The sequence below is a fragment of the Xyrauchen texanus genome, chromosome 28 (assembly GCF_025860055.1).
Source record: "Xyrauchen texanus isolate HMW12.3.18 chromosome 28, RBS_HiC_50CHRs, whole genome shotgun sequence".
Taxonomy (NCBI): Eukaryota; Metazoa; Chordata; class Actinopteri; order Cypriniformes; family Catostomidae; genus Xyrauchen; species Xyrauchen texanus.
The window spans coordinates 4,709,177-4,732,091 of NC_068303.1; the positions used below are offsets into that span (position 1 = coordinate 4,709,177).

General features: G+C 37.0%; 1 protein-coding gene across 2 annotated transcripts; it reads right to left on the reverse strand.

Moving 5' to 3' along the window:
- Positions 1 to 469: 469 nt before the first annotated feature.
- lpin1b (lipin 1b) lies at positions 470 to 21,913 on the reverse strand. Of its 2 annotated transcripts, XM_052095734.1 has the most exons (21): positions 21,735 to 21,913; positions 21,526 to 21,581; positions 18,999 to 19,199; positions 18,769 to 18,864; positions 16,717 to 16,934; positions 16,248 to 16,337; positions 15,702 to 15,816; positions 13,407 to 13,689; positions 13,229 to 13,322; positions 12,907 to 13,070; positions 12,421 to 12,514; positions 11,984 to 12,053; positions 9,840 to 9,932; positions 7,632 to 7,687; positions 7,401 to 7,539; positions 6,810 to 6,958; positions 4,680 to 4,766; positions 4,434 to 4,586; positions 4,138 to 4,252; positions 2,313 to 2,416; positions 470 to 2,230 (listed from the first exon to the last, which is right to left on the reverse strand). In XM_052095734.1, the coding sequence occupies exons 3-21, from the start codon at positions 19,188 to 19,190 to the stop codon at positions 2,065 to 2,067; spliced, it is 2,478 nt and encodes an 825-aa protein (XP_051951694.1). In that variant the 5' UTR covers positions 19,191 to 19,199; positions 21,526 to 21,581; positions 21,735 to 21,913; the 3' UTR covers positions 470 to 2,064. The 2 variants fall into 2 exon arrangements, with proteins under 2 accessions (XP_051951694.1, XP_051951693.1); XM_052095733.1 differs by lacking the exon at positions 21,735 to 21,913 and having other exon boundaries at positions 21,526 to 21,700.
- Between the last annotated feature and the right edge of the window lie 1,002 nt (positions 21,914 to 22,915).

The following is a 22,915-nucleotide window of genomic DNA, read 5'->3' on the forward strand; positions in this document are numbered from 1 at the left end:
TCAACTTCAAAGATTATCACATTCAAAAAGAGCTTTGATAAAACAAATTAACTGTGTGGGGTAAAACATGAATATTAGAATGAAAGTTGTGATATTCATGGGATAAAGTTTGGAAACACCTACTTATTCATTATCATTACTATTTGTATAATGTTTCTAAATAATAGTAAAGTCATCAAAACTATGAAATGCTAAAGATGGGAAATGCTAAATAAAACAGTCGGTAGAGCTAGTGTACAGTAAGTTGCCACTTTCTTTTATTAATTAATTCTGATCTTATAATAATCAACTGATCTATTTGATAAAATACCTAAAACTATTCCTACTTAAATTGTCCACTCAAAAAAGTAATAAATATATAAAAATCAACACCTAGGTACACCGAAAAGCAGAAAAATTCAATTTACAGTAAAATCTAACATCAATAGATGAATGAAATTAAGTCAAACGGACACAGTGGATTTCCTGCTGCAGTTTTACACATGTTTGAATCATGAAGTTTTATTTAAGAGCAAAACAAACACATTTCACTTTCAAACAAAGATCACCTGAAAATCATAATACTCATCAGAGTCTCTAATCTACTGATTTGACCTGCTTTTTCATGGAAAAAATAGCAGAAAATCCTCTGACATCTCCAAAAACTCAAACATGACACACACAGAAAACCTAGTTCAATCAACTTTTAAACTGTGTCTGTCTCTCTTTAAAATGTTCAATCAACACACACACACACACACACACACACACACACACACACACACACACACACACACACACTTTTATACTATGTATACAACATACTTTCTCAAATGACATTATATTATTATCTTTCTTCAGTATCCTGAATGCATAAAGTGCTGTTTGAAAACTACACAAAAAGGCAGGAGTATCAGAATATCACTGCTGAATATTCACTATATCTGGTGGGTTGCTATGCAACAATGGAAAACAAAAACAATGCACAATGCAAATAATCAAATAGGAACTAACCATATAACCGTGCATAGTTAGAATAACAACACAAATATCACCTATTAAAAGGGAGGAGAAAACACTTTCCATATCATGTGTTGTTTATGTCAAAGTTAGTAAATCACATTTCGGTTGTTTGTGCACTTACAAAATTGTCAATTTTCCTATTCAGCCTATGTCATGTTAATCATTTTGCACATTGTTGAGATTATGCAGTTCGTTGTAATATTATAACATTAAAAAAAAATAATTTTTAAGGATATATTTGCTTATTTTGTGCACTTTTGGTACTGTGTGAGGTTGCCACTTCAATGTAAAAACACTTCATTTCAATGTAAAATCTGGTTTCTGATGCAAAACCAGTTGAGAACCATTGTTCTTTACGACCACAGCACATTTAAAATCAATAGACAGAAATAATAGTAATAACTTATTGAATACACAAACAAAAATGTATCAAATGAGGGTACAAAATAATTCTCCCTTTAAATGTTGAACTAACAGAATTGCTGTTTCTCTGAGAAATGTAACATCATTCAGTCTAACTAACAAAAACAAACTATCTGTTGAAACATATTAACAAGCTCACTCTATACAAACAGTAAATATACAGCAAATATTCTGATATGATTGTTTTTCAGTAAATTATTATTTTGTGACAGATACATTAGGTTTATGAACACAGTGTGTGTGACTGCCACATGAAACACAACAACAACAGAAAAAGCACAAATTTATCCTTCACTGAACTCTTCGCAAAATCAAACTATATAAAAACTTATAGATGAAAACATCACAAATTAAATGAGAAGACTTCTTTGAAAGAAAGTGCATCTATGCCTGAGGTTCAGATGTGATTGTGTGTAATCTGCAAATATTTGCACTGATTTCAGTATGAAAAAAAAATAACAAAGCCAAATTGTTACAGGTTTGGAACAACATCAGGATGAAAAAATGATGAACAAAGTTGGACTTTTGGCTGAACAAACTACTTTGTATACCATCTCTAAATTTGACTTGCTTTTTTCTGTGCAGTTTATGCGAGTCTCCTTACAGGATGTAGCGAGTATTAGTGTGTGTGTGTGCTGTTCACCGAGTGATGTTATCCATGCTCTCTATCTGCCCGTCCACTAGGGGGAGCTTCTCTCTCCAGTAGGTAAACTGACTGAAGGTGTCACTGCAGGGGAAATCACATGAACTGCTGCGCTTCAGGAGCGGAAAGACGTGATCCACAACCTCGCCCAGACGCACGTACCTGCACAGGTAAAGCACAGATGAGACTCTCGTTCATATCACACTTTCATCACATGAGCAGACAATCACGCAAGCATACTCACGATGAAATGTTGGTTTTGGCATGTTCCTGGGTCAATTCCCCTTTAGGATTGACAGTGAAGATTTTGTTTAAGGGAACACCCACCTCCTTATAGGAAAACACATCCTACAGATACACAACACAAGCACATCACTAAACACACCACTACACTATATACCACACAATATATATAAAAGCATCTTTATTATGCACTGAAATCATTTGGACTGATACCAAAAGTTGAGTAAAATAATTTTTACTATGTCAGTAACTGATATGTTGACAGATACTATAAATCTATGTTGTTTTGTCTGTTGTTTAAAAAAAAAAACTGCATTTGCAATAAAATCTCTATTCTAGACAAATTCAACTTTTATTTCCCATTGAAAAAATGACAGCATACGGGTTTGGACTACCCAGAGAGTGAGTTAATAACAGAATTTTCAGAATTTTGAAATGTAATCATTCCTTTAAACTTGCGACGTTTGTGAAGCTTCTAATTCTAAGACATTATAGATATTACAGTTTCATTTTCTGTTACTGCATGATTGTCTGTAAAGCTGCTTTGAAACGATGTGTGTTGTGAAAGGCGCTATACAAATAAAAATGTCTTTACTTGTTTGAGTTTGTTCCGGCATCAAAAGAAATACAATCATTTGTCTGGATTTATTGGACTTTATTGATTCTTTTTAGCAATGTCAGTCGATTAATCACATCACTTGTTGTAGTATTTAATCGCAATTAATCGCAGATTTTGAAAGTGCAGAAATTTGCACAATATATTCTTCTTTTCCTGTCAAAATGCATTTATTTCCATCTTAGGAAAGAAAACTAAACAATATGTAACAATATAATGCTTTATTAACATTTTCCAAACAAAGACTTCCACATTATAAAGATAGAAATTCACTAAAACTGCACCAATTCAAGTAACATTATATATTTCCCAAAGTCTAAGTAAGACAGAGATTTGGTTAGTCTAAACAAAGTTTTAGGGTAGATAAAATGCTGTTTGAGTACTGAAAGCTGTCCCTGACTGCTCCAAAATCACTGCCACTTTTAATCTGACAGACTGTTTGTCAGTGTTTATGTGCATGCAAAGAGAGAGTGCAAGAGTATGACTAGAGAAAAACAGAGAGAGAGAAACCAGGAGAGATAAAATAAGCTGATGTCTGCATTTCAAGTAGTGTATTTGTTTGTCTTTTTCAATTTGTGAGACCAAGTTGGTGAGTGAGCTCTACGATATCATTTAGAGGTAGAACAGGAAGTGTGTGTGTGTGTGTGTGCGTGTGTTCGTGTGTGCGTGCGTGCGTGTGCGTGCGTGCGTGCGTGTGTGCTGAGTCATGTGTGGGCTGACCACAGTAATCTGTGTGTGTGTGTGTGTATATATTATTTGGGGGCAACCCACTCCATTTAAAAATAACCAGCTTTTATATAATTATGGATATGTCAGGAATCTTCCTCTCATGTGAGTGTAATGGTAGCCAGCTGGTAGGTAGCTGTTAAGTGTGTAAACCTCACCTTCCTGGGCTTAATAGGCACACTAGCATCTGACACTAAAGGCTGTTGCCTTTAACCTCCATGTTAGCGCCTGCCTCCCATGCCAGACACTCCAGTTCGAATCCCGCTTGTAGCGGGTCGAACAGAACTGGTTACACGTGAACATAATTTTTAACATATTCAAATGCTATTCTGGTCTTTGTGTAAAACTTTTTTAGTAAGCAAAAACGTATTTAATACACCTTTAATCGTGATTAATACAAATTATAGGGTTCATCTCTTTTTAAATTAATCGCATGCACTGACGCGTTTATTCGGACAGCCCTACTTATTTTTGTTTCACTCACAGTGTCTCTGTTCCCAAACGCAGCGTAGAAGGGCTCAGTGTTTGGGAGGAACAGGTTCTTAATATCTGTTAAACACGCTACTTTAAACTTCTCCGGTCTCTTCTCAATCACCTCCCTAAAACAGACAGAGAAAGAAAGAGTGTACTGTACGTGTAGGCCTTTAAATGAAACCATATGGCCTGTCCTGACCTGACCAAATTGGTACTGTCATATTTTGAGACCAAACCCAAATTGTGAGGGCTCTCTCTTTATTTCCTTTCTAACTGAAGAGATCCACAGATTAGTGTGTGTATCACCTGTGTAGTGCTGAAAACAGGCTGCTAGGACTCAGTAAAACGGGTCCCTGTGGTAACATTGTTCCTCTTTCATTGACCCAGTGCAGGTAACCACGCGTCATATCAGCCATTCCAATCGCCCTCGCCGAGCAGTACAGAAACTTATAGCCATTCCTGCAAAACACACACACAGACACACACTTGTTTTTTCATCCCACTGATCTGTTGTGCTCCACTATTCATGTGTCAGCAATCATGGGCTCTTACTGGCTGATGTTATGATACAGACGAGCAATACCCTGATGTGTCCAGTCTTTACCCAGTGTGGGCAGAATGTGTCCCAGTTTATCTGACCTGTGGAAGTGGGGGAAACAGACATACATGAATGTTATAACATCTTATATAATTAAACATTTTACATTTCACAGGCAAAACAACAGTAAGGTGGAACTAATTAAAAGAAAATGTTGTTAAAATAATACTGACAGATTGTGATGGCAGAAATGAAGATTTTTCAAACTTCCAGTCAATTGTACCAATTGCTTTGGAAAATGATTCAGTGATTTGAAGCGCTTGAAACAATGCATGCTGAGTACATCTGCTGCTCACAGGCATGTAAATGCAGTGTGAAGACTCGAGTCAAAACAGCTACTATGACACAGTATGGAATGAATTAACTGCCCTGTATTTGTCTTATTTTTCATTCAGTTTATCCTGAAAATAAACAGATCAGAATACTTGGGGAATATGTTGATCTTTCAGTAAGTATTCAGTAAGTTGGCCTTTTTATTATTACTGTTGTAAAACAAAACAAACAATATTTTTTGTTGTTTTTTATATTCTTAAAATACACTTTATGTAAAAAAATATTTATGCTTTGACATAAAACAAAACGTTTACTCAGTCAGTGTGGGATTTGAACTCAGATATTGAATACTATTGATTATTTGGGAAATGTGTTAACCACTATGATTGCATACACTATGCAGCATTTCTAGAGTTGCGAAAGTGGGTGTACTAAATAGAAAAAGAAAGTGAAAGCGCATTATCATGTACAATAGTAGAAATTCCAGATTCACATTTTGTAAAACAAACACATCTCTTTAAATATCACAAAATAAATGTCTCTTTGAAATTTACATTTCATGAACAAAACATTTGTATTATTATTTTCCTGTGGAAACATTTTCAGACAGGGAATTTAAAATGACTGAATTCAAATCAGCAATTGTATAGACCTACGTTATTGCTGAACTGACTCTAGATCAGTTACAGCCAGCATTTAATGCTGATTCAGGGTTCCACTGTGGGATTAAGGCCCCTAGCATAACTGCGAAACATTTAGAATCAGTGTGATGTAATAAAGCCTCGTTTGCTGAAATAAGGTGACTTGGCCAGTGTGATAGGCGGTCTGAAGCACTGGTTCAAATCAAATGATTCGTAAAGGTTTCAAAGCTTTTTGAAGCATGTTTCAAAAGCGCCCATCACTTCAGATAGATAGATGACAAGAAAGAAGAGAGAACGAGAGAGAGACACACAGTTAAAGCAGATTAAAGTATAGTATTGCCGTGTTTGAGCGTTCCATTAATGTAAATCTATGGGATTTGGGGGATTTTTGCTGTTCAAAACAAGTAATTCTGATCAGTTAGAAAAGTCATAGCAACCCGAGTCAGAACAGTCTGAAGGTCTGTGCCACGTTTGGTGGATGTGGCTTGAAAGCTCTAAGAGTTACAGTCAGAAATTTATTTATTTATTTTTTTTATTTAAAATACGATTTTAGAATAACAGGCTGTTGGCTTTGTCAAGCCAAACTAATAACTTAATTAATAAGGTGATTATTATATCATGCCACATGCAGTAAGCGTGAATAACTGTGCATGTGAGAGAGTTTACTTTAAAGAGATAGTTCACCCAAAAATATAATTCCATCATCATTTACTCACCCCCATGTTCTTCCAAACATATATTCGATAACATCAAACCTTCTCGTGGTTCTCATCACATCTTATGACGAAACGTGAAATGTGACGTAATCACGTTTGGTCATGAGACGCAATAAGAACATTTGAGGTTTGATGCTATAGACATAGCCACCATATCTGATTTAAGCACTTTAATGAAACTTTAATTCACACAAAGATATAAAGTTCGCTTCAGAAGTCTTGGAATACAGTGCATGAGTTGTATCGATTACATTTACAATGGTTTTAATGGTGTTTTTCATCCTTTTTTTTAGCTTTACGGACCACGATTCACTGACATCACGGTAAATAAACCATGTTTTTTTTATTGTGTTCTATAGAAGAAAGAAAGCCACATTGGTTTAGAACAACTTATTGCTGAATAAATTATGACAGAATTACATTTTCGATGAGTTGTTCCTATAAGAATATGTACCTGGTTATTGTACCGTCTATATCTGAAATGATGATTTTATCATCCCAGTTCCACAGGTAGATGGTTCCTTGACAGCGGCACGTGCCCTGATACTGAGTCGTCACACTAAACACCACATCATTAGGACCGTCCTTCAACTGTAGACTAGCCTACAACACACAAATTTAACTTAAATTAAATTAAAAATGAATTTCACACAACCATTTTCAACCTTCTCTCTGACTCTTCCAGTTAATCAGTTTGTTTTTGCTACTGCACCTTAAAGACTATATACATATGTAAATGACCTCTGTTATGACTGGCTATAAGTGAAATAAGTATCAATGATCCAGCCAAAAGAAAAAACACAGTGCCAAAACACTAAATAGTCGTTGATTTGTAATTGGTTGTGATGTCACAATGATCATTTCTGAACAATTGTTTTTTGTAGCTCTACTTCAATACATTTTCAGGGTGAAATGGAGAGGAAGTTTTGCATTGTGAATGGGAAAGTATATCTTTTATTTCAAAACAGCAAGAAAAATCCTGTTTTCCATAATATGACCACTTAAATCAGCAGTAATGATCACTGATCTGTTCTTATATTCTTACGAGTTGTTCAGAGGAGAGGCGGAGAGTCTTCTGATAGGATACGCCCACTGCTGAGAAGGCGGGTTCTTTTTGTACAAGAACAGGAGTTTGATTGGCAGACAAGTGATCTTCATCACTGGAGAAGGACTCGTCTGTCCGTCTGCAAGCAAAAGTGCAGTCAAACACATTATTGCTTAGAGTCTTTTTGAAATATCATTTCAGATCATTTGTTTGTTTTAATCAGATCTGCACCTGATCTTGGTGGTCTCGTCTCCTGCAGCACATGCCGAACCATCTGAGACCGAATCCTGCAAACACAAGATGCAAAACATGCGTGGGACAGTGTTACTAGTTTTAAAAATCTCACTGGTGTAACGCAGAGGAGGCGAGAACCGGCTTGGCAATGTAAATAATATTTTAATGATTAACTTAAACAAAAGACAAACACACATGACGGACATGTCTGTAAACGATCTCTCTCTCTCGCACCATCCTCCGCAGTCGGCCATTATCCCTCTCGGAGGCGTGATTAGCCTGTTAAGGGACCGGGTGTGTAGAATCACGACCCGGCCCCGCCCTCCACCCTGCCACAGCTTCCCATAAGGCCTGCACCACGGGACTGAGTCTTCTCTTTACTGTTGTACATGAAACTGGTGTCGAGTGGGTAGAATTCAACGAAGCTGTCAGCGGAGGACATGTTGCATATTGTTGATTGAACAAAAAATAATTTTGACTCGCTCCTCTTCTTTATAAAAAGCAATAATGGAGGTTACAGTGAGGAATTATAATGGAAGTGAATGTGGTCAATCCATAAACCTTAAAACACTCACTGTTTAGATACAATATACGTGTGAACATGATTTTAGTGTGATAAAACCACTTACTAACCTTTTCTACTAACCAGTTATATCCAATTTTATAACTTCTTTGCCATGATAATGCAATGTCAACAAACTCTAAAACCCTAAAATGACTGTAAAAATGACAATTTAAACAACTTTACAGCTCAATTAATATATTTGTTTTAACAGAAGAATGAATGTAATGCTTTTATAAAATTATAAGCCTCACATTTCTGCCTACAAACCCTCCAAAAATTGGCCCCATTGCCCGGAATATTCCTTTAAGTCGGCCCATCCAACGTTGTTTGAAAATACAAAAACTGAAGTCTTAGTTGCAGTTCACAGAATGCATGTTTTTAAATAATTTTGCACAAGTCTTTGATAACTGTGCCGTAGGTTTTTCTGCATTGCTCACATGAGCACTGTGTTTTTAAATAGTCAACTTTTATAAAAAGTGTTAAAAGAATCTTGAGACACCTGCATTCTGTTCCATATGTTGCGCAGCATCTATCTAATTTTAACACAAAAAAATATTTTTCAACTTCATTATTAATTTATTCCATGAGAAAAAGTGTACAACTATAAGCGAGTACTGTACAGTATTTAATAATACTACTGCTGCCTTCAAGTGCACCTGGGAAGCTCTTACCTATGAGTCAGGCATTTGTTACTACAACATGCCACGCATTGAAGTGGGAAACAAAACACTTAAGTCACCAGAATTTCACAAATATACACACAATAAATGACAGAGAAAGCTCTTTTTCTGTTGTACCAGTGGATAGTTGACTGTCACATATAACATAATAATATTGATGCAATGGGGGCCTGAGTATTGACACTGACTACCACCCCTGGAGTCACAAGTTTGAATCCAGGGCGTGCTGAGTGACTACAGCCAGGTCTCCTAAGCAACCAATTTGGCCCGGTTGCTAGGGAGGGTAGAGTCACATGGGGTAACCTCCTCGTGGTCACTATAATGTGGTTCACTCTCAGTGGGGAGTGTGGTGAGTTGTGCGTTGATGCCGCGGGGAATAGCATGAAGCCTCCACATGCACTATGTCTCCGTGGTAATGCTCAACAAGCCACGTGATAAGATGCGTGGGTTGACGGTTCCAAATCGGGGAGACAAAGGGGAGAAAATCAAATCAAATAAATATCTAATAATAATAATATTGAAATAAAACAGTGAAATCAAACTAACTTCCCATCATCTTTCATGTCGACAAACCCTTCCAACGTCTCAACTCTGCAACTCGGTATCATTCTAGAATTTCTGAGTTTTCCACTTATAAATACGACTTTGCATTCATATGCTCAGAACTCATAATTACGTTATTTCTGACTCCACCGGAAGGGTGATATGATAAAGTGAGCAGTATATGGCTGCCCATGTGATCTCAACATGGCAGCCCCCATGAGGCGACCCACTTCATGAAGAATAAAACTGTTTTTATTTGGCAGATATGACTAGATTATTCACCTCATGTGAGTGTATACCTATAAAATGTACTATTCATTTCTTTAAGGCTATAACATTTTAATGAGGAAATAAAAAACATTCAGTGGTAGATTTTGTGATACGATATTAGCTACTGTATGATGTGTGTGTTTGTACCGGTTTGTTGCTGTTTGTTTTTCCTCTCCATGAAAACCACCATCTTCCTCTGTTTCTGGGCATCTTCTCTTTCATCACTCTCTCTACAGTGGCCTGTGAGGGACATGCACACAAGCGTAATGCTCAACAATGGAAAAACTTGCAAATAAACAAAACTGAAGCCAGTTGCACACATGCTGCACTGTCATGCAGGCACGATAAAGACTATGGCACTGAACTAAGGAAGTAAAAAAATGAAAGAGTTGATAGAAGACAAACTTCAGCACAGAACACAAACAACTGAACCCTGCAAACTAAATCGCACACACACACGCACACGCACACACACACACACACACACACACACACACACACACAGGGAGGTGAGAAAAAGAAGGTAGAATTTCATCACTGTTTTACATTTGACTGTATCTATATACTGTAGAAATATTAAGAGTAACATGGTTCTATGCTATTCAGAACTTAGCCATAGCCACACAGTATCCTATGTTTGAAATGGAAAACTAGAGCACTGCAAACTGCACAGTATGCTGTTACACTGCTCACTATTTAACTTAATATTCCACCAAGAAGGTAAAATCCTGTTAAAGGTTGTTCCAAACCAATATTACTTTCTTTCGCCCATGGAACAGAAAAGGAGAAATTTTGAAGACTGTGCTGGTCACTCATTTCCATGCAATTACAACAGCTTTCAACTTACAAAAATGATGCAAATGCACCATAGAAGTATAACAAAAGTAGTCCATATGAATCCATGCAATATATTTTAAGTTTCTGAAGCCATACAATAGCAAAACAGAAATGTAATTATGTTGGCTTGTCAAAGCTGTTTTTCTACTAACTTGGTTTAGCACTAACTCCTCTTTGAGCTTTCAAACTACATCCACCAAACTTGGTACACACCTTCAGACTGTTCAGATTTAAGGCTAATTTATACTTATTGGGCAAACAGGCTTCGCTAAGTTGGCCTACAAATGATGACTAAATGCAGTGATGTTTATGTTCAGCCAATGTGTTCGTTTGATGATATTTTTCGTGTTCGAGCACATCTCTGAAATTCTTGAACTAGGAGAACTCTGCTAGTCAAAGAGCGTTGAACATTGGTTAAAAATAATCGTGGTTTTGGTTCAAAAGTGAATTCGAAAGTTTTCATTTACAATTGCCTGTGCCAGATGAAGAGTTGTTACCAAGGTTACTGTCATTTAAATGGATAACTGAAGCCCGTCTCTCAAAGATTGTGCGGAAGTATACTTTTTTTACATGATTTGCAACACAAACGCTACAAAGACAGCGCGGCCACAACAAATGAGTGGAGAGAAATTTGAGTTTTTAAAAGTGGCCCGTGACAAGTTTAATTAAGCAAAGAAGCAACACAGCGCTAAAAGCTGCGGTCCATAGAGAGAAAAACCTGCATTACTGGCTTTAATTGTGTCTGGAATAGTATGTTAAACTAAAAAATTCTAAAACTGGTGCCACGAGATTAGATAATCGCATGGATGATTGTTGGTGCCAGACGGGCTGGTTTGAGTATCTCTGTAACTGCTGATCTCCTGAGATTTTCACACACAACTGTCTCTAGAATTTACTAAGAATGGGCAGCAGTTCTGTGGATGGAAACGCCTTGTTGATGAGAGAGGTCAACAGAGAATGGCCAGACTGGTTTGAACTGACAAAATCTACGGTAACTCAGATAACCACTCTGTACAACTGTGGTGAGAAGAACATCATCTCAGAATGCTATTCTGAGAGTCGGGTTGGCACTGTTTTGGCGGCACGAGGGGGACCTACACAATATTAGGCAGGTGGTTTTAATGTTGTGGCTAATCGGTGTATATGCAATTTTAACGTGCGTTTTTGAATTATTAATTATTATTATATTTATATCATTTTAATATAAAATTGTGTAAAATCTAGGCTAATTAAAAAATGATGTTACTTGATTATTATTAAATCCAAAGTAAATACTGGCAGACTATCCAGGTCTGGAAAGCAGATGCCAGGTCTCTGACTCAGAGTCAGATAGATGTTTGTTAAGATGCAGTCATTTTATAATGACTTTATGTTTAGTAGTTCAGTGGTCAAGGAAATAAACACAGTCCGAAAATATCATCCGGAATATCAAATTGAAATGTGTTTGTGTGTACCTTAGGCAGTGGTTTTTGAAAGGCCTGCATTGCCAGAATAATAGGAGCAGCAGTCCTCCAGTTGTAATATCTGCTCAGGTAAAAGAAAGAAAAAGCATGGGCTCTTATTTCAGTCAGAAACACATTAGATTTATTTAAAGGGATAGTACACTAAAATAAAAATGTGGTCATCATTTACTGACTTTCATGCTGATCTAACCCTTATGACTTTCTTACTTTGATGGTACACAAAAGGAGATGTTGGGCTGAATGACAGCCTCAGTGACAGTCACCATTCATTTTCATTGTATGGAAAAAAAGATGCAATGAAAGTGAATGCTGACTGAAGCTGTCATTTTGTCTAACATCTACTTTTGTGCTCTCAATAACATGAGGGTGAGTAAATGATGACAGAATTTTTGTGCACTATCCTTTTTATATAACATTTCACAACTCACTTCGAGCCGATCTTCACCACTAGATTTGGGTCGTCAATCATAGCTGGATTCTCGGCAAACTGCTGATAAGACACAAACTTATGTTGGAAATGTTCTGAAAGAATGAGAGAGAGACAGAAAAATACTAATCATTATTGTTCATATACATTTTACATTTACATTTACATTTATGCACTTGGCAGACGCTTTTATCCAAAGCGACTTACAGTGCACTTATTACAGGGACAATCCCCCCAATAAAAATCAAATTCATTTTCCCTCTAAGGGAAATTATATTTAACGATAACTAGACCTTTAAGAAAGGTTGAAATAGACCTTTAAAGACAGACCTACCATGAGCTCCGAGGTTGTAAATCGATGGTATATGCTTCTGCTGAAGCCATCAATCAGCATTATTTTGACTAATTAAATATGTAAACAATTACATAGAGTATGTTTTGGGCCTAATGACTATGATTTGTGCACATTATGCGAGAGGCTGTGCACCTTTAGTAATGTCTCTGTTTTCAGTGAGTCCTCCACACAGAGAGATGGCGATAGAGGGCAGGTCGTAACTGTCCACTCCACTGTCCGCTCCTGAGCTGCACATGGACTGAGGAGAAATGGTCACACTGCTAAGACTGTTCTCACTGCATGAATGCTCTGGACCACTTGGAAAATACACAAAAACAAATAGAATATAATTTTTTGACATTGCCAACTGTGTTAACATTAATGCTCTGCCAATATGCACAAGGCCAGCGGTCTGCAACCTTTTTGCCACAAATACCATAGTCCTCATTTCAAAACACTGTTTGTGGTAACATACCTTTTAGGGAAGTAAAGTGCCGCAACTTTTGGCTCCAGCTCTGTTATATCATCCAAATATACGCCATCTGACCCCAAATGGCGACTTCTCTTATCTGCACGCAAAAACACAGTGAACCAATCAAATACGCAAAAATGAGACAAGCTACATATTAAGAAAACATTTTTGCATCTATGACCTTTTCTTTTAGAGGGAGAATCTGTCTTATTTTGTGGCCATTGTCCAATATTTTCTCCACTCTCCTCAACCTCTGACATCACAGTTGCTACTGATGTCACATCCTGCTTTTTAAACTCTTTCGCTCTGTGTGATTGGCCATCAGTGTGTGATCGGCCATCAGTGTGTGATCTCATGTCATCATGGCGATGGGCAGCAGTCTCAGGAATGACTCTGAAATGTGTGTTGTCAGAGACTGGGACGGACACTGGCAAAAGGTTTGGCTTTGCTGACAGAAACGATGGCTGTAAATACAGGATTTCATATTTAGTAAAAAGGGATACTAAGTTTAAAGGGATATTTCGTCCAAAAATTTAAATTCTGTAATTTATTCACCCTCAAGTTGTTCCAAACCCATATGACTTTCTTCCTTCTGTGAAAAAAAAGATGTTAGACAGCCTCAGTCGCCATTAACTTTCATTTCATTCATTTAAATGGAAAAATGCAATGAATGTGAATGGTGACTGAAGGCCCAGATATACTTCATACGAAATCGAAGAACGAACGGGTATGACGTCATTTAGAACAAAAAAGATGTTTGCATTCCTTTCAGTGGTTCAGAAAAGCTCCCCTTGGTGAACTTTTAGGAAAACTTCTGAACACCTTCTTGCTGCCATTGGTCCACGTCATTGGTAGGTGTGGTGGTACCTGAAGCTCCACCTACTATTTTCACTATAGTCCGTATTCAAAGTGAACACAACGGCGTGCAAGAACATAGGGTTGCCACTATTAAAGTTTTAAAATAAGGGACACTTAAATGTGGGGGGTCACGGCCCCTAACCACATTCTCCACAGTTTTTTTGATTGAGTTATTATGCGTTATTAATACAAATGTTATACCCATTCTTGTATGCTGAAATTGTAACATTCCTGACCCTATATTTAAAAAAAAATATATATTTTATATATTAAACAAATATATTTGTTTTTACCTTTTTCGATTCTTTGTGTCCTTTATATTATTATAATGTATACATTTTGGCAGGTTTATATATATATATTTTTCTTCCTTCACCTGTACTTGTCTTTATGACTCAGTAATTGTAATCATACATTGTTTGATTTTTTTGAACATTTAATATCCACAGTTTTAGCACCATTTGTGGTCTTTTAAGATAAGATTCAACTTTATTGTCATTGTGCAGAGTACAGGTACAGAGCCAATGAAATGCAGTTGTTTTCACATATCCCAACTAAGCTGGGGTCAGAGCACAGAGTCAGCCATGAAACAGCGCCCCTGGAGCAGATAGGGCCCAACAGTGGTATCTTGGCGGTGCTGGGGCTTGAACCCCCGACCTTTTGGTTAGTAACCCATAGCCTTATTCACTGAGCCACCACTGGCCCTATAACCACCATAGGCACATTTTCCAACTGGAACTTTTCACCGTGACGTCATCTGACCACCTTAAATATGGGACAAATCGCATCCCATATTGATTCAATAAGGGACGCATAATTTAATCTTTAAATACGGGACAGTTTTACAGGATGGGTGGCAACACTACAAGACCATGTCATGGGATTCTTTTGTTTTGTTTAATTGGTCTACAAAATAAATCAATTTCAAATCTACTCAAATACTCTCATGTGCAGTGAAAGCCATTTACACACCTGAAGTAAGATATGCCTCTCTTATCATCATTCTTTTGTCTGTATTTTGCCAATTATTACTCTTTTATACACCCATCTTTGCAGTTGTATCAGTGTCATTGTAAATGACAATAACAGAGTGTAATTGGTGCACAATATGACCGCATATAGCGTGTTAGCGCATTAGCATCATGAATTCAGAATCTAAACAAGAAAAATTATACATTTTCTACTGCATATATATTACTGTAAATCATCATCGAGTGGTTAAAACAGCTTCTTTTACTGATCTAGTGTGAAATCTACTCATAGAATGAAGCATGAGGTCATTGACAACACATTTTAATGTCACATTAGTTTAGGTTTTACATGTAACACCTCCCAAAGCGGTGTGGCAAATGTCTGAATGTTCGGAAACAGCATACCGTTGCTCAACTTCTTTTAACCCTTGAACGAAGAATGCAGAAAAACTTCTCCGGAAGTATATCGGGGCCTTAAGGTTGTCATTCTGCCTCTCACAGAAGAAAGACAGTCAGACAGAATTGGAACAACATTAGAGTAAGCAAAATGACAGTATTTGATTTTTTTTGGGTGAACTATCCCTTACTAACATATGAGAGGTAGCATATGAGGGTATTAGTGAGGTGGTTTTTGGTGTGATTCTAACCTTGGCCGCTTGCGGAAGTTCACCCCAGGACCACAGCATGGCTGAATCCTCCTGTTGCCCTTTAAAGTTCAATTCAGAGTCACTCTTAGGGGTGCTGGGACGAGACACATTAGGACTGGAGAGAAAGAGGGAGAAAGAGCATAAGTAATTTTAACTCATTTCACTTTGTGTGTGTGTGTGTGTGTGTGTGTGTGTGTGTGTAGCGTGTATTTATCACTTTGTGGGGACCAAATGTCCCCATAAGGATAGTAAAACCTGACATTTTTGACCTTGTGGGGACATTTTGTCGGTCCCCATGAGGAAAACAGCTTATAAATCATACTAAATTATGTTTTTTGAAAATGTAAAAATGCAGAATGTTTTCTGTGAGGGTTAGGTTTAGGGGTAGGGTTAGGTTTAGGGGATAGAATATAAAGTTTGTACAGTATAAAAACCATTATGTCTATGGAAAGTCCCCATAAAACATGGAAACACAACAAGTGTGTGTGTGTGTGTGTGTGTGTGTGTGTGTGTGTGTGTGTGTGTGTGTGTGTGTGTGTGTGTGACCTGTGTACAGGACTCCACTCTCCATCTGAACGAGCATAAACTGTGTTTTGATTGTATCCAGTGGATGAGCATCCCTTCATCAAGTCTTTCCTTTAACACAAACCAAAACACTATTGTTTTTATAGTGAGCTATCAACACTCTCTTTCTATCTATCTATCTATCTATCTATCTATCTATCTATCTATCTATCTATCTATCTATCTGTCTGTCTGTCTGTCTGTCTGCAATTTTTTAGATCTTCTTCATCACATTATATATTCTGTTTGTTTATTTTGGTGACCATTGGCTGGGAATTTCAGCAAAGTGATGGCTATAAAATACATAAACAGAAGCACAAATCTGGCAGAATCACATCTGCTTTTGTCATCATGTGCATGAAATGTGAAGACTTCCCTCTGTCTACTGTTTCCTTCTGCTTTCACACACACAGACTCTCTCAGTTGCGCTGTTTAGTTACAGTGATCTGACCTGTTCTCATCAGGCAGCTCGCTGTCATTGATGTCAATGTTAAACAACACCTCTTCTGAGAACTCCTCTATGCTGTCCTCTCTCTTTACACCCTCCACTCTACACTTCTTTCTCCTCTTCCTCCTTTTCTTTGACACTCCATGCTCAGCACAGCAGCCCATCAGAACACCCCCATCAGATGGGATGGGAGACGTGGCCAAGTGTGATGGAATCACTTCCTGTAGCAAATCAAAGAGAGAAACTTAATAAAAAATAAGTTAATCTGAGACCTGATTAAACAAAGATGGCTCTGTTTCTCTGCGACCAAACAACACAATACTCACAAGTGCTTTAAAAGTCACTGCTACCCATACACTTAAATATACAAACACACTCAACTAACCCACTAATCTCTGAACTAAACCCCTTGCTACTCTGAACTCTTCCCAAATACCTTCCTATTATGTATTTCCAAGATAAAATCCTTACATTCCACTCACACACACAGCCAAATGTGTGTACAGTAAACTCAGCAGTGTGCCATCAACAAACACAGATAAGGTGACTCACAGATAAATGTTTGTTTTGGCGCTCACTGAGATTATGTCACTTTAATGTGTAGCAGTAAAGAACAGTAAAAATATTTTAAGTAAAACGCTGTTTACAAGCCTCTATGGGCAGAGAAATGAGGATGTGTTTCCAATCAGCTGATGTGCTTAGAACCACAAAAGCTGATTCTCCCGTCACTGTCGTCTGTTTCTCACCCCACTGTCACGCCAGCTTAAAGTATAGTAAATAAAACATCCCAACACCTCACATTTTCTTCTCTCAAATTGTTTCTCACTCAACTTGTTCAAGTGTAAACTCATTCAGAACACTGTTCTATTCTAGCATCCATTTTCTGTTTGCTGTTCATTTATAGATTTGCTTCTCTTTTCTAGAATCACTGTTCTGTTAGAAAATCACTATCTGACTGCAGCTCCATTCTAGAATCACTTTGCTGTTCTAGAATGCTGTTCTGATCTAGAAGAAGACTGAATGGACTGAATTGCTGTTCTAGAATGCAGTTTTGTTCTGGAACATGGTTCTGTTCTAGAATGCTTTTTTGTTCCAGAAGGCTGTTTTATTCTGGAATGCTGACCTGTTCTAGAATCTTTGTATTACAAGAACACTGTCTGAATGCAGCTTTGTTCTAGAAACCACTGTTCTAGAATACTGTGTTGGTCTAGAATGCCTATATGTTCTATAAAAACACTGTCTAAATGACGCTTTGTTCTAGAATCATGTTCTGTACTGCAATGCTGCTCTGGTCTAGAAGACACTGCCTGAATGCAGCTTTGTTCTAGAATCGATGTAATGTTTTAGAATGCTGCTTTGTTCTAGAATCTCTGTTCTGTTCTAAAAGAACACTGTCTAAATGCATTTCCGTTCTAGTATCACAGCTGTTTTGTTCTGGAATGCTGTTCTGTTCTAGAAGGCTGATTTTTTTTCTGGAACACTCTTCTGTTCTACAATGCTTTTCTGTTCTAGGAGGCTGGTTTTTTTCTGGAACATTGTTCTGTTCATTCTGTTCATCACCTCCAGTTAAGCTCTGTTCTGTCCTAGATAGCTGTTTTAGTTCTGGAATATTGTTCTGTTCTACAGTGCTGCTCTGTTCTAGATTCTCTGTTTTGTTGTCTAAAATAGTACTGTCTGTATGCATTTCCTGCATTTTTAGAATGCAATTTTGTTCTGGAATGTGGTTCTGGTCTAAAATGTTGTTTTGTTCTGGAATGCTGTTCTGTTCCAGAATGCTGTTTTGTTCCAGAATGCTGTTTTAATCTGGAATGCTGTTTTGTTCCAGAATGCTGTTTTAATCTGGAATGCTGTTCTGTTCCAGAAAGCTGTTTAGTTTCAGAATCGCTGTTTTGTTCTAGAATCACTGTTCTGTTCCAGAACACTTCTCTGCTCTAAAATGCAGCTCTGTTATAAAACACTGTTCCTGCTCTGTTCTAAAGTCAGAAAACATTGTTCTAGAAATCGGAAATTATCAGCTGTTGACTGAGCAGATGTTGATATTTGTGTGTTCTCAACCTGATTGTCTTCTGTCTCCTTGACAAAGAAAGCTTCTCCATTCTCTCCCAGTTTCATTTGTAAATTAACAGGTACCCCATTGATCTCGATGTCCACCTGATTAGCAGACACAGAGATACAGAGAGGTCAACAAGTTCTGTACCAACCAGTCTAATATATATTTTAGAGCAGTCAGAAGCTATACCTGTGTATAAACCCTATACAGATAACTAACCCTAACCATAACTCACCAATTTCTCTCGTGATCTCAGAACGCCCATCTTTCCACAGCGTACGTGAAAGGGAGAGCATCTCAGAGCTCCATCTGGCTGCCGGACAACGATGACGTCAATGCAGCCGGACAGTGTGGCAGGATTCAGACCTCTGTAGAGCTCCTTCACCTGCACAAACACTTGCCCCGCCAACTGTCCCACGTAATTCATCGTCTGAGTCTACATGGATTGAGGAGAAAACAAGTCATTCATTAGTCCAATTATTAGTACGTTCAATCCCAGTTTAATGTGCAGACAACTACATGTAAGCAATTCATTGGTTGACATTTTGAACAACATATGGATTTGATCAAATCCCTCACCGTGTAACTCTGCTCTTTTTTGTGCTGCAGACATGAATGATATCTCAAATCATGTGGCTTGTTGAGGAGAGGTGTGAAATTATTTTTCAAAGGGGTCAGACTCATGATTTTTGCCTGGCAGACAATCAAACGGGCGAAAACTGGCACCCACCCACAACGTCCTAGTATCACAGCATCAAGTTTCCACAGGCAGGCACAAAATTTCTTTTTTTTTAATTCAGTTTAGTGTCAATAGTGGTGCAGAAATTACACACTGCATCTTCTTGTTTATAATATAATTTTTTTTGCATATCATTTCTTATTGCTATACTCAAACAACATCACATTTTGTTTCATGAGTTCAATTTCTCTTTACATCCCCTCAATCTGTCAATCAAACACAGTGTTGACCACAATTCGGGACATGCTGGCTGAATTGTCATCCTGTTGCTTACCTCTCTGCTCCTGTCAATCTGACACTCTTAGCCAATCACAAGCAGGAATTAGATATTTATATCCTGTCAGAATCTTTTCAGAATGTCACTGTAAGCCGGGCAATAATTCTATCACCAGATATTTCTGTGCTTGATGTTTTCAAACAGACATGATGCTTTTATCAAAGACTGTCTGGAAGTTATGAAATGTTGAGAGGTCAACGATCTGACCATAACATACATGCTTGACACGATACTAATAAATAACATGTGCCTGTCAAACATTTCTACAGGACTGGATGTAAGAATCTGTTCTGTAATATAGAATCTCAGTGTGCGACAATAGCTGCTGTATTTCTCTTGGTGTCATATTTCACCATAACAAAATAATCACAGCCCCAGACATCCAAACTCAATTAAGCAAACAGATGATAACAGAAATGTCCAGAGGAGAGGAGGACATTAAAGGCTTCAGTTTCTCATGGAAGTTCTAATTCAATGTACATACTGTTCTGTTATACCCTTGGCCTGAGTATTATTCAGATTATTCAAAATTGTACATCACAGCAAAGCCGTAAAGGGAAATTTAGAGAAATAGAGATGAGTACAGTTTTACTGAATATTCAAAGGGCTTGACAATAGGGATTTATTTTTTCCTTTTTTTTTTTCTGCTGGCCCAGTCAGGCCAGTAGTTCATACCCTGCCAACATTTTCACTATACAGTATATACATTTTATATACAGAACATTTAACTCTTTATATACACATTTACATCTGTAAATTAAAATAATATTTCAGGTTCAATACAAGTTACAGAATTTGTGGCATAATGTTGATTACCACAAAAATCTTTTTCAACTCGTCCCTCTTTCTATTAAAAAAAAAACCCCAAAACAATTTGGTTATAGTGAGGCACTTACAGTGGAAGTGAATGGGGCAATCTGTAAACATTAATATACTCACGGTTTCAAAAGTATAGCAACAAGACATAAATAATATATGTTTTAACATAATTTTAGTGTGATAATATTACTTACTAACCTTTTCTATGTAAATTTGTGTAACGATGTAACACCATAAACCCTAAAACGACCATAAAAAGTATGATTTAAACAACTTTACTGCTCAAATAATACTTTTTTTTACATACTTTTACAGAATAATTAATGTAAGTGCTTTTGTAAAATTATAAGTTTCACATTTCTGCATTTAAACCCTCCAAAAATTGACCCATTCACTTCCATTGTCACTGTAACCTCACTCAATTTTTTTTAAAAGGACGTACCAGTCTAAATAATTTAATTTAAATAATCCACATTATGCCACAAATGCTGTCATTTGAGTTTAACTTGTATTAAACCCGGACTATTCCTTTAAATTTAGAACATTTATTTCTCTTTTGATTATTATGACACCAACATCAGCTCCATATCACTCCTCACTGCACAGTTAATCAATCACACACAGAAATGATCAAAACCAACCAAACACTGATGTTTGTTTATATTTCACTCATTAAAACATTTTATGAGTGAATTCGGAGTAGTGTCTTTTAAAAATCTGTATTATGTAAACTGAGTGTAAATGAAATGATTGACTCTGCAACAGCTGTCATTATCATAATGACTTGTGTTACATGCTATGGTTTAGAGTAAATATGTTTATTTGCCTTGTTTACAGACATCACTAAATAATTTAAACACGTGATAATTTCTTGAATTCCTATGTGACGTATATATATATATATATAAAAATGACAGTTTCACTCACCTCCAGTAAAGCTCCGCTCAAGTGATAACACTGAAGGACATACCGTTCACAGGCCGCTACAAAACAGAGTAACGTTTATACATTTATATCTCTCCCTCTATTACATTCTACTTCCATACATTCATATCTCTCTGTTACATTCTACCACTGACTTTCAACGCTAACGCTCTATTAAGGTACGTGACGTCACATACTTCAAAAAAACCTACTGAGGAAAATTTAACAGACACCGTTCAGCCAATGAGGTGAAGGTATTCCTCTCAAGAGTCGCTCCCACGTTAGACTCTTTTAAATGGCATTATACTGCATTTATGGAGTATATATTTTTATCGTCTTTTAAACTGAATTAAAACAGAGAAGAGGAGTTATACGGGCGCTGATAGTTTGTTTTATAATATTCTTAGCTGTTGCCGGTGCCGTGCTTAGTAACAGCTGTGAGGTGATCCTCCTGTCCAATCAGCGCGCGGCTCTCATCGCTCTGAATGACAGCTCTGAGATGATCCTCCTGTCCAATCAGCGCGCCGCTCTCATCCCGCCTAGTTGCGACTGTAAGGTGATCGTCTTGTCCAATCAGCGCGCCGCTTTCACTGACATTCGATGTCTGCAGTTTTGCATGTCGAAGCCCATGTTCCAAAACCCCCACTTGCGGTTTTGGTCTTACCCACTGATCTATATATATAATCAATGATGTTATATAGTCTTACCTAATATGGCTCTGGGCTCTGCTAATTACCCACTTGTCTTACGTATTTCCGGTGTTTGGCCATTAGTGTGTCATAGATTCAAAGATGTTGGTGCTGGTTGTGACAGCAGTTTTTGTATTTTCATTCAGCTGAACACTTATTGTTTTCGGTAGCAGTGACTGTTAAAGCCTGCTTAAAATAACTGAACATTTACCCACCTTTTAATTTATTAATACACTATTGGTTGTTGGAAGTGTATTGTGCTGTAGAAAATATGTCAGTTTTCTAATGTTTTTATTGTGTGAAAATAATTGTGAAAGTAATTTTTTACTCAATTTGATTTCCAATACTTTGCACATAAAAAAAGTAAAATTGCGTCATCCATAACTGCTGTAAAATATGAAATATAAGCTATTTCTTTCTACTTTGTTTCTCAATACACTGCATAAAACTTTATTTAAAAAAAAAATAAACTTTATTCTATAAACCTGTGTGATCCTTTAATAGATACTATTACAAACCATTTAAATGGTATGCTTTGGCTTGTCATTTATATAAGACAACCAATGTCTGCTTTACACAAATTATCAGTATGTGGTTTCATACAACAAATTAAAAGCATTTAAACGTATATTTTAAATACATAAGATGATAAAGAACCTGTGGAGGTTGTTAATAATTTTTATTTTTTTTTTAAACCACATTTA

Excerpts from the sequence above, each read along its gene's own strand:
- lpin1b (XM_052095734.1), bottom strand. The coding sequence starts at position 19,190 with ATGAATTACGTGGGACAGTTGGCGGGGCAAGTGTTTGTGCAGGTGAAG. Across the intron at positions 13,690-15,701 it reads AACTTCCGCAAGCGGCCAAG|CCATCGTTTCTGTCAGCAAA; the intron begins GTTAGAATCACA and ends CTGTATTTACAG. Across the intron at positions 2,417-4,137 it reads CGTTTGGGAACAGAGACACT|GATGTGTTTTCCTATAAGGA; the intron begins GTGAGTGAAACA and ends GTGTATCTGTAG.